Source organism: Coregonus clupeaformis, chromosome 15 (assembly GCF_020615455.1).
Source record: "Coregonus clupeaformis isolate EN_2021a chromosome 15, ASM2061545v1, whole genome shotgun sequence".
Lineage (NCBI taxonomy): Eukaryota > Metazoa > Chordata > Actinopteri > Salmoniformes > Salmonidae > Coregonus > Coregonus clupeaformis.
This window is the reverse complement of record NC_059206.1, coordinates 2859252-2876592: the sequence shown is the minus strand read 5'-3', so window position 1 is coordinate 2876592 and position 17341 is coordinate 2859252. Positions and strand designations below refer to the sequence as shown.

At 44.7% G+C, this 17341-nt stretch overlaps 1 protein-coding gene across 1 annotated transcript in view; it reads left to right on the top strand.

Moving 5' to 3' along the window:
• The first annotated feature begins 3325 nt into the window (after positions 1-3325).
• The window catches only part of LOC121583123 (lipoxygenase homology domain-containing protein 1-like), a 71594-nt gene continuing 57578 nt past the window's right edge, over positions 3326-17341 (top strand). Inside the window, 5 exon segments of the mRNA XM_045225345.1 lie at positions 3326-3874; positions 3938-4121; positions 7221-7335; positions 14737-14817; positions 15967-16154. Of these exon segments, the coding sequence (XP_045081280.1) occupies positions 3326-3874; positions 3938-4121; positions 7221-7335; positions 14737-14817; positions 15967-16154 (1117 nt within the window).

Genomic DNA, 17341 nt, shown 5'->3' with positions numbered 1-17341 from the left:
CAGCCCGGCCCGGCCTGTTCCTGCTCCCCGTACCAGGCCAGTGGTGCGTGTCGCCAGTCCGGTACGGCCCGTTCCTGCTCCCCGCACCAAGCCAGTGGTGCATGTGTCCAGTCCGGCACGGCCCGTGTCTGTTCCACCGGTGCCTGGTCCGGCACCGGTCAGCTGCTCCACTCCGGAACCAGAGCAGTCCGCTCCACCGGTGGCCAGTTCAGCTCCGGTCAGCTGCTCCACTCCGGAGCCAGAGCAATCCGCTTCACCGGGGTCCAGTCCAGCTCCGGTCAGCGGCTCCACTCCGGAGCCAGAGCAGTCCGCTCCACCGGTGCCTGATCCAGATCCGGTCAGCTGCTCCACTCCAGAGCCAGAGCATTCCGCTCCACCGGGGTCCAGTCCAGCTCCGGTCAGTGGCTCCAGTCCGGAGCCTGTGCAGTCCGCTCCACCGGTGCCCGGTCCAGCTCCGGTCAGCGGCTCCAGTCCAGACCCAGACGTCAGCCCCTCTCCAGGTTCGGGGTCTCCCACACCAGGGTCCAGACAGGGCTTGGTACTTCGTGGGAGAAGGGAGAGGGGAAGCAGCGCGCCGAGGTCCAGACCAGACCAGGGGCGCAACAGGGAGGCGGAGAGTAAGTGGTCGTCACGCCCTGAGCCGGATCCGCCTCCGAGGCGGAATGCCCACCCGGCCCCTACCCTGTTATGTTTATGTTGTGCGGTCGGAGTCCGCACCTTTGGGGGGTACTGTCACGCCCTGACTCTGGGGACTCGTATTTGTTGAGTCAGGGTGTGTATATTCTGTGTGGTATGTTCTATGTTGCATTTTCTATGTTTAGATCTAGATCGTGTAGATCTATGTTGGCCCGGTGTGGTTCCCAATCAGAGGCAGCTGTAGCTCGTTGTCTCTGATTGGGGACCATACTTAGGTAGCCTATTGGCACTAGTGGGTTGTGGGATCTTGTTCCAGTTAAGGTATGTTGTGTTGTGCTGCCTTGGACTTCACGTTTCGTTTTGTTTGTTGTTTTGTCGTTGTGTTTAATATTTAATAAACATGTACGCATATCACGCTGCGCCTTGGTCTGACCCGTCTGTAAACGAACGTGACAATTTAGCTACAGCAAATGTAGTGTTTTATAAGCCCATGTGGGCTGGGCATCCTGAAGATGCACAACCCTATGATAATAAAACTAATCAATCAATCATGTAGATATTTTTAGATATGCTCTGCGGTTAACTGCTGAGACGAGACCTGACTATATGCAGTCATTTATGGATTGGGTATCATCAGGCAGTTGATGATAGCGATATGAAGATTATTATGCCCGAACTCTTTCCCTCCTGTCCAATCCCCTTTCTTAATCCCCGTCCCCCCTGACCTCCTCCTGTCTAGATGATCCGGTATCTGGTAGCAGCAATAAGCCTAACGGAGTGGTTTGGCTCATGCACAGGTGCAGATATGTATACGAAAGGTTATGGAGTGTGCCACATTTGCACATGAACTTGATTATGAAATAATAAATCGTCTGAGGTTACTGTTTTCTTAAAACTTCTTAACCCTCAACAGGAGGTTGTGCTGTCCTTTTCATTTGTTTTGCATTCATAGAACAAAGGATATCAAAGTACACTGCAGTACTACTTGAGATTAGATTTTTATCCAGGATTAGATCAAGTGTTAGTTTGCCTGTAGCTTTGTGTAAGTGGTTAACCTGTCTTATCGCCTGTCGTCTATTTGAATCTTTGTCCATGTGAATTAAACATGGGTCTGTGTGATTAAAACATGTTTTATTCAACTCCATTTAAAAGAGTAAGAGAAACGGCTTAAGAGATGTCCTGCATCTCCTGATTAAACAAGCAAACTGAAACCACAACCATGCACAGTCTTTACTCTACACTACACTCTAGTAAGTATGCTAGATGATAGTTTGGATATCGCAAGCTAAATACCTTGTTCTTGCAGGCAGGGGTCAGAGGTGAGGCTGGGTTGACCTGACTCCTAAACAGCAGAGGTCAGCATGGATGGAGCTTGACTGAAAGTGTGACTGCAGTAGCTATATACTATACATGATTTGTATTGGGCATTATAAACTGGGTGGTTCGAGCCCCGGATGCTGATTGGCTTACAGTCGTGGTATATCAGACCGTATACCACGGGTAAGACAAAACATGTATTTTTACTGCTCTAATTACTTTGGTTTATAATAGCAATAAGGCACCTCGGGGGTTTGTGGTATTGACCATATACCACACCCCCTCAGGCTTATTGCATAATTATAGAACTTTGCTTCATAAGGCATTATACAGCATGGTCATAATACACTATGCATGTAGTTATAGATGTTTATGAACAGCTCATAAGGTATTACTAATGAGCTTATAATAAAGTGTTACCCAAAACACTAAATGGTGTTGACTAGCATGAAATGCTAAATGGTGTTGATTAGCATGAAATGCTAAATGGTGTTGATTAGCATGAAATGCTGTTTTCTTTGGTCAAAAAACATCTGGACTGATTTTTTGTTTTACTTTATGGTTAATGATTGTCAGATACTGTTATTGAGATTTTAGTACATGATATCAATGTACATACAAACATATCGTAATGAAATGAAATAGAACTATTCTAAACACAGACATAAATATTTGCTACAACTAAATCATTCTCTAACCAGCTCTCTGAGGTGCAAAGTGGACCAATAGCTTCAGCCATAAGATAATCATTGTTTGGACAACATTCAAGCTCTGGACATAAATCTTAGAGCTGGACTCTTAGTTTGACTGTAGACTAGCTGCAGGTTGGCTCTCCATGCATAGGACTAATATGAGTTCAATACACATAGGCCTTGTATGTTCAGTCATGTCCTGCAGTTGTTCATGATAATGCATTATGTGTGTCCAGGCGTGTTAGGTGGTGGAGAGGGGTGTGTGTTGTGTTTGTGCGTGTATGTGTGTGCACGTAGGTAAAAGCGAGACGTCCCCGGCCCGTAAAGCGATCCTGACACTATGAATAATGGAGAACACAGCGCGGGGCAGAGAGGATAAGTTCTCTCGGCAAGGCTCCTTTTTCACAGGGCTTTCTCCTGTGGGTCACGTGATGCCAGTAATTTTTCATGAGCAGAGCGTGTCGGCGGCCCTGCCCCAGGAGGAGCGCTCCTGGCCAGGCAGAGCTCTGTGCGGCCCCAGCATCCTCCTCCAGCAAACCCACACACCAGCCAGCCCAGTCCATTGCACCCAGGGGCCCCAGTGCGGCCTGCCGCCACGGGTCAAATGAATTGTCTTACACCTCCAGAAACTCAAGGAAGCTCTTACGAAACTTAAGGCCAGGGAAGCGGATGAATAAAATATGCCCTCAAAAGAGAAAAAAACTGCAGGAACGGAGGAAACTGAAGAGGTGGATTGCGACGTGGAGGAAAAGGAGCCAAAACCGAAAGGGAAGAGCAAGTCTGACGCCAACGGAGACACCAAGCCAGACGGACAGAAGAAGAGGAAGAAACACAAGAGCCCAGAGGAGTCTGAGGAGGAACCAGAGAAAGACAGGAAGAAAAAAGGGGAACGCCACGATAAGAAGAAAGAGAAAAAAGATAAGAAGGAAAAGAAAGCAGAAGATGAGCAAGAGAAGGGGGAGGGGGATGAAGTGATTGAAAATGAGGAAGAGGGGGATGAAGTGATTGAAAATGAGGAAGAGGGGGATGACGAGCAGAACAACAATGACAACATCAAACCCAAGAAGAAGAAATCCGAAGAAGAGGACATGACCGAGGGAGAAGTTAAAGAGGAGAAGAAGAAGAAGAAGAAGAAGAAGAAGTGGTCTTCCGAGGGAGACCAACAGGGAGAGGAGGAGATGGGGTCCAAAGACAGGAAGTCCAAAGATGGAGGGAAGAAGAAGAAGAAAGCTCATGATGAGGAGCCACTCTTGGAAGATCAGGAGGGAGAAGAAGAAGACTCCAAGAAAAAGAAGAAGAAGAAGCCGAAGAAGGGATCGGCCGACAGCGACGAGGACAAGAAAGAGAAGAAAGAGAAGAAGGGGAAAAAGAGCAAGGCCAAGCAGGTGGACTACGCTGAGATCTACCACAATGAGCTGCTGACCTACCAAACAGACTCCTCCGATGGCTATGAGGATGAGTACCACAAAAAGAAAGGTAGGACCATGGGACATCTCCCAGCTAGGGCATGAAAGTATCTCTACAAAGTTCAGTTGTAAGTCTGGGTTGTAAGGTACTCCAGTTCTAAGCAGTGCTGTATTCTGAAGTAGCACTGAGTTCTATTTCTACAGCCAAGCTGGGCTCTACTGTGTTGTTGTAGAGCCTGTCTGGGGATCCCTCTGTGATTGTCCCTGGATGAAAGCTCAGTGTGTTCCACATGAATGGAGCCCCACAGAGATTGAGAGGCAGACAGGTGCTTGGAGTCAGGCTGGGGCCAGGGCCTAGGGCCAGGGTTGGGAAGAAAGGTTGGGGTAGAGCTGGGAGCAATGCTGGGGCCAGGATCAAGGACTGAGACCAGACAAACACGCACGCACGCACGCACGCACGCGCGCACACACACACACACACACACACTAAGCTGGACCTCACTGAAAGAGCTATAGCAAGCCTTTTCTATAGCTCACTAAAGACAATTTTTTTATTTAAAGTAATCATATGTTAATAGTAGATTTCATCTTTACATTGCACTGCTAGTAAAAGCAGTTGACACTAAAGCAGATCTATATTTAGTCTGCTCTGTGACTGTGATGGAGATGCAGTTAGGGTTAGTGGTGTCTCATCATTTAAGGCCTAAGGAGGATAGGTGTCTGTCTTCTCAGTTACCTGGCTTGGATAAAGTCAGGCTTGGCTGGAGGCTTGGCCTGCTAACCTAGGCTCCAGAAAGAGAACTCTCTATCTTCTACACATATCAAACCAGGTTTATCAGGTCATAACATTATCACGTCTCTTTTTCTAATCATTTATCAGGTATCTCTCTGTGATCAGGTTTTATCATCTCTCTTTATCAGGTCTCTCAGTCTGATCTGGGTTTTCTCAGGACTCACTTTGTTTTTATCTCTTTCACTTTTCTCTTTCACTGTCACCCCACCCCCCTCGCCGCCCGCCCCCACCTCTCTCTCTCTCTCTCTCTCTCGCTCTCTCTCTCTCTCTCTCTCTCTCTCGTAATGTTTTCTCAGTCTTTATAATGAACTGCTCCTCTGTGAACCCATGAACTCATTTTCACTGTTGCAATGCTGGGGTCCTCTGAATGTTTCCAGAGGAATACCACACAAGGCTCCATTTTGTATCATTTATGAGGCTGTACAATCAATGTTTACCCAATGTCATACAGTATTTACCATGGACTTCTATTTACAGGCTCTCGTATTTACCATGTACATACACTATTAACCATGATCTGTATGTTACCTAATGCCATTGACTGGCCAGGGGGTTTTACCCAAACCCCCTGGTTACATTACCCTATAGCCCAAGCTCTATCCTATTACTACTACATACAAAAAGGTGCTATCTAGAACCTTAAAGGGTTCTTCGGCAGTTGCCATAGGAGAACCCTTTGAAGAATGCTATTTGGTTCCATGTAAAACCCTTTCCACAGAGGGTTCTACCTGGAACCCAAAAGGGTTTTACCTGGAACTAAAAAGGGTTCTACCTGGAGACAAAAAGGGTTCTCCTATGGGGACAGCCGAATAACCCTTTTGGAACCCTTTTTTCTAAGTGTACTGTACCTTCAGTTCTCAGTGGTATAGAAAGAGCATAATGAAGCCTGATGAAGCCTAATGAAGCCTAAAGAAGCCTAAAGAAGCCTGATGAAGCCCAATGAAGCCTGATGAAGCCTAATGAAGCCTAATAAAGCCTAAAGAAGCCTAAAGGAGCCTGATGAAGCCCAATGAAGCCTAATGAAGCCTGATGAAGCCTAATGAAGCCTGATGAAGCCTAATGAAGCCTGATGAAGCCTAATAAAGCCTAATGAAGCCTAATGAAGCCTGATGAAGCCTAATGAAGCCTAAAGAAGCCTGATGAAGCCCAATGAAGCCTAATGAAGCCTGATGAAGCCTAATGAAGCCTAATGAAGCCTGATGAAGCCTAATGAAGCCTAAAGAAGCCTAAAGAAGCCTAAGGAAGCCTGATGAAGCCCAATGAAGCCTAATGAAGCTTGATGAAGGAAGAAGACATAATATAACAAAGGAAATAATTTGGGAACCTATAAAAATCTAGGTTCATATTGTTTGCATAAAAAGAGCAATAAAATGTAATCACACCAGACTCAAAGGAATTATAGAAAGCACTTCTACTGACTTACAACTTTAGCAGCAAAATAAACACATCTACACATGCTTTAGTCACACACATAAACACAGAGTGACAGCAGATAAACACATCTACACATGCTTTAGTCACACACACAAACACAGAGTGACAGCAGATAAATACATCTACACATGCTTTAGTCACACACATAAACACAGAGTGACAGCAGATAAACACATCTACAGTGAGATATGTCAACTCATCTCCCCCTCCTCCTCTCCTCCCAACAACAGAGAGACAGGCGTGGCGAGGTCCAAACTAACACAGCCACATGATACTGAGGAGTGTTCATCTACCATCTACCTTCCTCCCAGTCAGAGAGAGAGAGAGAGAGAGAGAGAGAGAGAGAGAGAGAGAGAGAGAGAGAGAGAGAGAGAGAGAGAGAGAGAGAGAGAGAGATACATACAGATCCAGCTCTGAAATGTGAGAGAGAAAGCCTGAGTAGGCTTGCAGCCAGGCATGGATTCACCCATGGCAGATTAGCTGCATTGAGTTCCCTGGCAGCCCTCTATGGAAGGAAACATAATGCTACTAATTGCGCCATCGTAAAAGGCTTTCAAAATGTTTTCAGATGATTGAACCCTGCCAGGTCTTATGATCTGACTTTTACCCTATTCGTTTATGAAGCTGTGATGAATTTACGGATCTAGGTCATACCTGTCAGCAGGCCCACAAGCAGAAAACAATCATTTTCAGTCTGCGTTTCAGCAGGGCTTCTGAATAGATTGTTGTGTTGTGGGATCAACTAATGTATCAAATCAACTAATGAAATTATGCCTCACCTCTCTCTCTCTCTCTCTCTCTCTCTCTCTCTCTCTCTCTCTCTCTCTCTCTCTCTCTCTCTCTCTCTCTCTCTCTCTCTCTCTCTCTCTCTCTCTCTCTCTCTCTCTCTCTCTCTCTCTCTCTCTCTCTCTCTCTCTCTCTCTCTCTCTCTCTCTCTCTCAGTGTATGAGGTGGTGACTGTCACAGGTGATGTGAGAGGGGCAGGCACAGACGCCAATGTGTTTGTCACTCTTTTTGGAGACTTTGGCATCACTCCCAAAGTGCACCTGGCCAGCAAGTGAGTTCAATGGTATTTTCTCCTAATGCATATGTCAGCTCTGCGGTATTACTGAAAATAAATGCTGGAATACATCACTTACTATAATGAACTACTGACTCACAGAGGGTCAGGGTTATAAAAGGACACGCTCCCAATCATGTTCCATATTATCTTATAAATGTAATCCTGAACTCAAAATGCTCTGTCAATATGTTTTGATCTTTAGTATTCATTTATTGCTAGTATTGAATTATATATATTGTGAATCAGTGACAGGGCATACGTTTTCATCCTAATTCATGAATGTACTATTTAGGTGTTGTAAATAGGATGTATAATGTGGAATTGTACTATTTGTGCAGAATTTTTTTCTTTTCTTTGCCAACTGTTAACCTTTAACCTTTGCATTTCTCTCTGATTCTTCAGCACTGAAAAGAGGTATTTTTATCTAAGGATGATGATTACAGTAGGATTACTTCCCGTGTTGTGTTGCATTGTGGGTATGAGGCTGTATAAGAGTGCAGTCCTGTAACTTTAACCAAATGAGCCTCACATGAGCTGACTTAGTGATGCTGCTCTGACCTCAACTATCAAATCAGTACATTTATCAAACCACAAAAAAAGCTACTGATCATTTTAATAACTGGCCTTATCACGTTTGCCAGATGGTCATTGAAATTATGTGACTGATGGATATGATCCATTATGAGAAGAAGCAAAGCTTCTAATGCGTTTGATAGAGGCCTGGCTAAAGTACGGAATGCACTCCTCTGTACACATAATGGACACACAGAGTATCTGGAGTAAGGAAGAACTACGTGACATGGCCGGTCTTCTTTTCATTTAGAGCAAATGAAAGAAGACCACGATGTCATTTCCAGATGACACACTACTCTGTGTTGGTAATATGAGGACCTACAGTACAGGGACTGTTATCATGCGAGTTGCAGGCTCTCCTTATCACTACACACCCATGGATACGCAGATAGAGTTACACGTATACAGTATCCTGTACCAAGGCCTATCCTATAGTACACTTGACTACACCTTGTCACTCACACCTGGAAGTCCTGTCATTCTCCCCCATCACATTAGACACATTGACTCAATATGTCACATAATACACAGTGCATTCGGAAAGTATTCAGACCACTTGACTTTTTCCACATTTTGCTACGTTACAGCCTTATTCTAAAATTGATTTAAATGTTTTTCCCCCTCATCAATCTACACACAATACCCCATGATGACAAAGCAAAAACAGGTTTTTAGAAATGTTTGCAAATGTATAAAAATAATAATAATATGAAATATCACATTTACATACCCTTTACTCAGTACTTTGTTGAAGCACCTTTGGCAGCGATTACAGCATTGAGTCTTCTTGGGTATGACGCTACAAGCTTGGCACACCTGTACAGTGGGGGAAAAAAGTATTTAGTCAGCCACCAATTGTGCAAGTTCTCCCACTTAAAAAGACGAGAGAGGCCTGTCATTTTCATCATAGGTACACGTCAACTATGACAGACAAATTGAGAAAAAAAAATCCAGAAAATCACATTGTAGGATTTTTTATGAATTTATTTGCAAATTATGGTGGAAAATAAGTATTTGGTCAATAACAAAAGTTTCTCAATACTTTGTTATATACCCTTTGTTGGCAATGACACAGGTTAAACGTTTTCTGTAAGTCTTCACAAGGTTTTCACACACTGTTGCTGGTATTTTGGCCCATTCCTCCATGCAGATCTCCTCTAGAGCAGTGATGTTTTGGGGCTGTCGCTGGGCAACACAGACTTTCAACTCCCTCAAAAGATTTTCTATGGGGTTGAGATCTGGAGACTGGCTAGGCCACTCCAGGACCTTGAAATGCTTCTTACGAAGCCACTCCTTCGTTGCCCGGGCGGTGTGTTTGGGATCATTGTCATGCTGAAAGACCCAGCCACGTTTAATCTTCAATGCCCTTGCTGATGGAAGGAGGTTTTCACTCAAAATCTCACGATACATGGCCCCATTCATTCTTTCCTTTACACGGATCAGTCGTCCTGGTCCCTTTGCAGAAAAAACAGCCCCAAAGCATGATGTTTCCACCCCCATGCTTCACAGTAGGTATGGTGTTCTTTGGATGCAACTCAGCATTCTTTGTCCTCCAAACACGACGAGTTGAGTTTTTACCAAAAAAGTTTCATCTGACCATATGACATTCTCCCAATCCTCTTCTGGATCATCCAAATGCACTCTAGCAAACTTCAGACGGGCCTGGACATGTACTGGCTTAAGCAGGGGGACACGTCTGGCACTGCAGGATTTGAGTCCCTGGCGGCGTAGTGTGTTACTGATGGTAGGCTTTGTTACTTTGGTCCCAGCTCTCTGCAGGTCATTCACTAGGTCCCCCCGTGTGGTTCTGGGATTTTTGCTCATCGTTCTTGTGATCATTTTGACCCCACGGGGTGAGATCTTGCGTGGAGCCCCAGATCGAGGGAGATTATCAGTGGTCTTGTATGTCTTCCATTTCCTAATAATTGCTCCCACAGTTGATTTCTTCAAACCAAGCTGCTTACCTATTGCAGATTCAGTCTTCCCAGCCTGGTGCAGGTCTACAATTTTGTTTCTGGTGTCCTTTGACAGCTCTTTGGTCTTGGCCATAGTGGAGTTTGGAGTGTGACTGTTTGAGGTTGTGGACAGGTGTCTTTTATACTGATAACAAGTTCAAACAGGTGCCATTAATACAGGTAACGAGTGGAGGACAGAGGAGCCTCTTAAAGAAGAAGTTACAGGTCTGTGAGAGCCAGAAATCTTGCTTGTTTGTAGGTGACCAAATACTTATTTTCCACCATAATTTGCAAATAAATTCATAAAAAATCCTACAATGTGATTTTCTAGATTTTTTTTCCTCAATTTGTCTGTCATAGTTGACATGTACCTATGATGAAAATTACAGGCCTCTCTCATCTTTTTAAGTGGGAGAACTTGCACAATTGGTGGCTGACTAAATACTTTTTTCCCCCACTGTATTTGGGGAGTTTCTCCCATTCTTCTCTGCAGATCCGCTCAAGCTCTGTCAGGTTCAATGGGGAGCGTTGCTGCACAGCTATTTTCAGGTCTCTCCAGAGATGTTTGATCGGGTTCAAGTCCGGGCTCTGGCTGGGCCACTCAAGGACATTCAGAGACTTGTCCCGAAGCCACTCCTGCGTTGTCTTGGCTGTGTGCTTAGGGTCGTTGTCCTGTTGGAAGGTGAACCTTCGCCCCAGTCTGAGGTCCTGAGCGCTCTGGAGCAGGTTTTCATCAAGGATCTCTCTATACTTTGTTCCGTTCATCTTTCCCTCGATCCTGACTAGTCTCCTAATCCCTGCACTGAAAAACATCTCCACAGCATGATGCTGCCATCACCATGCTTCACCGTAGGGATGGTGCCAGGTTTCCTCCAGACGTGACACTTGGCATTCAGGCCAAAGAGTTCAATCTTGGTTTCATCAGACCAGAGAATCTTGTTTCTCATGGTCTGAGAGTCCTTTAGGTGCCTTTTGGAAAACTCCAAGCGGGCTGTCATGTGCCATTTACTGAGGAGTGGCTTCTGTCTGGCCACTCTACCATAAAGGCCTGATTGGCGGAGTGCTGCAGAGATGGTTGTCCTTCTGGAAGGTTCTCCCATCTCCACAGAGGAACTCTGGAACTCTGTCAGAGTGACCATCAGGTTCTTGGTCACCTCCCTCACCAAGGCCCTTCTCCCCCGATTGCTCAGTTTGGCCGGGCGGACAGCTCTAGGAAGAGTCTTGGTGGTTCCAAACTTCTTCCATTTAAGAATGATGGAGGCCACTGTGTTCTTGGGGACCTTCAATGCTGTATACATTTTTTGGTACCCTTCCCCAGATCTGTGCCTCGACACAATCCTGTCTCGGAGCTCTACGGACAATTCCTTCGACCGCATGGCTTGGTTTTTGCTCTGACCTGCAATGTCAACTGTGGGACCTCATATGGACAGGTGCGCCTTTCCAAATCATGTCCAATCAATTGAATTTACCACAGGTGGACTCCAATCAAGTTGTAGAAACATCACAAGGATGATCAATGGAAACAGGATGCACCTGAGCTCAATTTCGAGTCTCATAGCAAAGGGTCTGAATACTTAGTTATTTCTGTTTTTCAATTTTTATAAATTTGCAAAAATGACTAAAAACTTGTTTTCGCTTTGTCATTATGGGGTATCATTTCATTTTAGAATAAGGCTGTAACGTAACAAAATGTGGAAAAAGTCATGGGGCCTGAATACTTTCCGAATGCACTGTACAGATGTACATACGGAGATACTGTATACATACACATGTATGTGCATATAGTATGTATGCAGTCTGTTGGGTATATTCATGTTTCTATGTCCATGTGTCAATGTGTAATTCATTACAAATAGCTGTGACATATAGCTTTAATTATTATTGCCAACATTACAACTGAGGAGTACAGTTTCACCTTACTCAGATATAGCCTATGTCCTGTATGTTCTACCTGTATTATGGAATGATCAATGAACATTTGCATCATGATACAGGTAAGTGGAAGCTCTGGTTTTCAACAGGTCTGCAAGATTGGAACAATCAAGGCAGAGCGAAATGCAACATTTTGGAATTCTGATGGAACTGTGCAGATATAACTGCTTAAGTGACATGAATTCCAAAGTTTGCATTGGGGTTGATTTGTTTTGCCAATGTCAGTTTGTATTTATTTTGCAGTGTTGGACAGTCATTTAGTCCCAGCAATTTTATTTGTTATTATTATTATTTTTCTCCACAATTTCAATCTTGTCTCATCGCTGCACTCCCCAACGGGCTTGGGCTCGGGAGAGGCGAAGGTGGAGTCATGCGTTCTCCGAAACATGACCTGCCTAACCATGCTCCTTAACACCCGCCAGCTTAACCCGGAAGAAAGCCGCACCAATGTGTCGGAGGAAACACTGTTCAACTGTCTTGGGTGAAAGGAGCTAGGACGCGATGAGCCAAGTAAAGCGCCCCCGGCCAAACCCTCCCCTAACCTGGACGACGCTGGGCCAATTGTACGCCGTCCTATGGGACTCCCAGCCACGGCCGGTTGTGGCACAGCCCGGGAATGAACCCGGGTCTGTAGTGACGCCTCTAGCACTGCGATGCAGTGTCTTAGACCGCTGCGCCACTCGGGAGGCCCCCCAGCTATTTTTTTAAACACAGTTTGCCCTTTAATTAGTGAGTGCAGCCCTGGCATTGTCACATAGAGTTGAATATTGACCATAATTGTGGGCAGGGGAGCATTAAGAGAAATGTGGGTCAATGACAATGGCAGGTGTATTCTCTATTGTTGGAGGGTGTCGTATCTGATTCACTACGACACTAGCTACAGTGAGGGAAAAAAGTATTTGATCCCCTGCTGATTTTGTACGTTTGCTCACTGACAAAGACATGATCAGTCTATAATTTTAATGGTAGGTTTATTTGAACAGTGAGAGACAGAATAACAACAAAAAAATCCAGAAAAACGCATGTCAAAAATGTTATAAATTGATTTGCATTTTAATGAGGGAAATAAGTATTTGACCCCTCTGCAAAACATGACTTAGTACTTGGTGGTAAAACCCTTGTTGGCAATCACAGAGGTCAGACGTTTCTTGTAGTTGGCCAACAGGTTTGCACACATCTCAGGAGGGATTTTGTCCCACTCCTCTTTGCAGATCTTCTCCAAGTCATTAAGATTTTGAGGCTGACGTTTGGCAACTCGAACCTTCAGCTCCCTCCACTGATTTTCTATGGGATTAAGGTCTGGAGACTGGCTAGGCCACTCCAGGACCTTAATGTGCTTCTTCTTGAGCCACTCCTTTGTTGCCTTGGCCGTGTGTTTTGGGTCATTGTCATGCTGGAATACCCATCCACGACCCATTTTCAATGCCCTGGCTGAGGTAAGGAGGTTCTCACCCAAGATTTGACGGTACATTGCCCCGTCCATCGTCCCTTTGATGCGGTGAAGTTGTCCTGTCCCCTTAGCAGAAAAACACCCCCAAAGCATAATGTTTCCACCTCCATGTTTGACGGTGGGGATGGTGTTCTTGTGGTCATAGGCAGCATTCCTCCTCCTCCAAACATGGCGAGTTCAGTTGATGCCAAAGAGCTCAATTTTGGTCTCATCTGACCACAACACTTTCACCCAGTTCTGCTCTGAATCATTCAGATGTTCATTGGCAAACTTCAGACGGGCCTGTATATGTGCTTTCTTGAGCAGGGGGACCTTGCGGGCGCTGCAGGATTTCAGTCCTTCACGGCGTAATGTGTTACCAATTGTTTTCTTGGTGACTATGGTCCCAGCTGCCTTGAGATCATTGACAAGATCCTCCCGTGTAGTTCTGGGCTGATTCCTCACCGTTCTCATGATCATTGCAACTCCACGAGGTGAGATCTTGCATGGAGCCCCAGGCCGAGGGAGATTGACAGTTCTTTTGTGTTTCTTCCATTTGCGAATAATCGCACCAACTGTTGTCACCTTCTCACCAAGCTGCTTGGCGATGGTCTTGTAGCCCATTCCAGCCTTGTGTAGGTCTACAATCTTGTCCCTGACATCCTTGGAGAGCTCTTTGGTCTTGGCCATGGTGGAGAGTTTGGAATCTGATTGATTGATTGCTTCTTTGGACAGGTGTCTTTTATACAGGTAACAAGCTGAGATTAGGAGCACGCCCTTTAAGAGTGTGCTCCTAATCTCAGCTCGTTACCTGTATAAAAGACACCTGGGAGCCAGAAATCTTTCTGATTGAGAGGGGGTCAAATACTTATTTCACTCATTTAAAATGCAAATCAATTTATAACATTTATGACATGTGTTTTCTGGATTTTTTTTGTTATTCTGTCTCTCACTGTTCAAATAAACCTACCACTAAAATTATAGACTGATCATTTCTTTGTCAGTGGGCAAACGTACAAAATCAGCAGGGGATCAAATACTTTTTTCCCTCACTGTATCTGTCACTGTCAGAGGTAGGGGGGTAGACTTGTGCCAAAACCCCAGACTGGCTCTGGGCAGGTGTCCGATTCTACCACCCAGTGACAGAGACAATAGTAGGCTGGCCTATGCACATGACACTTTTGATCAGATGCTGAATAGGATTGTCTTTCAGGTACCACTTTATTTGATGGTTCGTATGACATGAATATGACATAAGACCTATCATGAGGTGTCATGTACATTCAAGACCACTCATGTCAAAGAAAGTGTTACCAATATTTAAGAGGGGGCAACAGCATATTGGGATTCTGCCACCCCTACCAGCCTGGCAGGAGACCCTCATTGTGCCCCACACTAAGTTGTCTAACGTGTCAACAGCTGCAATTTACCAGATCTATCTTTATCCCTATTTATCTTGTAGACTGTCTCTCTCTTTTGCTCATGCTATGTTTTTTCACATTACAGAAGCCGAACGGCATTTGAGAAAAATAAGACGGACGTGTTCCGGATTAAAACACACAATGTTGGGCCCTTGAAGAAGCTGAGGTACAGCATGGCTTATGGCGATGGCACCATGGTGGCAGAAACCACTGGTTTAAATGACTACATTAACAGCATACTGTCCTGTGGTCGCCGACTGAGCTTAGAATGCCTGTGGGGGATTTCCTCAGAAAGATCACTGAGCGTTAAGCACAATCTGTTCACTGGGGGTTCTGATGGTGATGGTGCTTGAGATGGGATCTGGGTCACATCCCAGTCTTAAAAAGTGAGGAGACATAGATTATGTCTGAGTGACTACAATGCCCTAGGCGTTGGTAATAGCCTGGAGCTATATCTTTAGAGGAGTCAAAATGTTTAAAACATCTGAAAATCTGAAGTTAAAAATACAAGCAGTTTTATCTCTAGACCAGGGATGGGCAACTTTGATGGGGGTGGGGGCCACATAAAAACCTGAACTCATCATGAGGGGCCGCAGTGGCTCGTGGGTCTGCATACCCACATCCATAACCCCCCCCCGCCAGTTGCCTATCCCTGCTCTAGACCATATTAATTATCTCTTTAAATGTGTTTTGAAACTAGATTACAATAAAATAATGTTTCAGGGCTAATTGCCAATTTACCACTACCTAAATTAATAGGCCTAGAACTTCTGATAACATAGGATATTTAATCTGCAAAATGCTACTTTGGGTGACATTTTATCTCTGCAAAACTGAACTTAAATATGCAAAAAAACTTAAAAGGCCAACTCACAATGTTGTAGCAGGACTGGTTAGTGGTGTAGTGGTGCCTGGAGAAGTGGGTATAGTCTGGGAAAAATCATCATGATATCAATTTTGAGACGTGCCATGTAGTACTATTTTCATATTTTAGTATACGCGTTTCATTTCAATGCGAAATTCCTGTTCTGTTTTGAAGATTTCTTGCAAAAAAACAAGCGTATCTCTGTGAAATGTAAACGGAGCACTTTTTGGATATACTGTTAATGAAATGTCAGAGAAATACATTTCTTGAACGATTCAGAACATGAATAATCATATTTGTCTTGGTAAAATATATTTTATAAACATAAGGAAGTTAAATTTCATCACCAAAGTGCATTTTCACCCAATATGGTCAGAGTGGGTGGACACCATACTAATTGTCAAATGAGGAGACGTTACCTTCAGTATCTGACTGTCATTGTGTCCCCAGGATTGAACATGACAACACAGGTGGCTTGAACGCCAGCTGGTTCCTGGACCGGGTCGTGGTGACCGATATGAATCGTCCACACCTGCGGTTCTACTTCCCTTGCAATAACTGGCTGAGCCGTGAGGAGGGGGACGGCCTGTATGTCAGAGACCTGCTGGGCAGCCTCAACCCCATGGACGTCCCCAAACGTAGGTTACCCTGGAGCGCATACCTTTACACACAGTATGCTATACAGGTTAAATCCACATAGAAGATGTGTAAGCTACACTGCACAAGGCTGTACTGCATGGGGCCCACAGTTCATACTGTACACCACTGCATACCAATTGCGGTGAATACACTCTACAGTGCATGCTGTATACAATGTAAAGGGAAACCTAGACCCATGACATATAATTTAGGAGCAACATTTTATATGCTTTTTATATGCTGTATTTAAGCAATAAGGCCAGAAGGGGTGTGGTATATGGCCAATATACCATGGCTAAGGGCTGTTCTTAGGAACGTTGCAACGGGGAGTTATAAACTGAGTGGTTCGAGCCCTGAATGCTGATTGGCTGACAGCCATGGTATATCAGACCGTATCAAATAAAATACAATTGTATTTGTCACATGCGCCGAATACAACAGGTGTAGACCTTACCGTGAAATGCTTACTTACAAACCCTTAACCAACAATGCAGTTCAAGAAATAGAGTTAAGAAAATATTTACTAAATAAACAAAAACACAAAAAATCTAAAAGTAACACAAGAAAATTACATAACAGTAATGAGGCTATATACAGGGGGTACCGGTACCGAGTCAATGTGAGGGGGTACATGTTTGAGGAAATTTGTTAAGTGACTATGCATAGATAATAAACAGCGAGAAGCAGCAGTGTAAAAATTTAAATAGTCTGGGTGGCCATTTGATTAATTGTTCAGCGGTCTTATAGCTTGGGGGGAGAAGCTGTTAAGGAGCCTTTTGGTCCTAGACTTGGCGCTCTGGTACCGCTTGCCGTGAGGTAGCAGAGAGAACAGTCTATGACTTGGGTGACTGGAGTCTTTCACCATTTCTTGGGCCTTCCTCTGACACCGCCTAGTATATAGGTCCTGGATGGCAGGAAGCTTGGCCCCAGTGATGTACTGGGCCGTACGCAATACCCTCTGTAGCACCTTATGGTCAGATGCCGAGCAGTTGCCATACCAGGCGGTGATGCAACCGGTCAGGATGCTCTCGATGGTGCAGTTGTATAACTTTTTGAGGATCTGGGGACCCATGCCAAATCTTTTCAGTCTTGTGTGGGGGAAAAGGTGTTGTCGTGCCCTCTTCACAACTGTCTTGGTGTGTTTGGACCATGATAGTTCGTTGGTGATGTGGACACGAAGGAACTT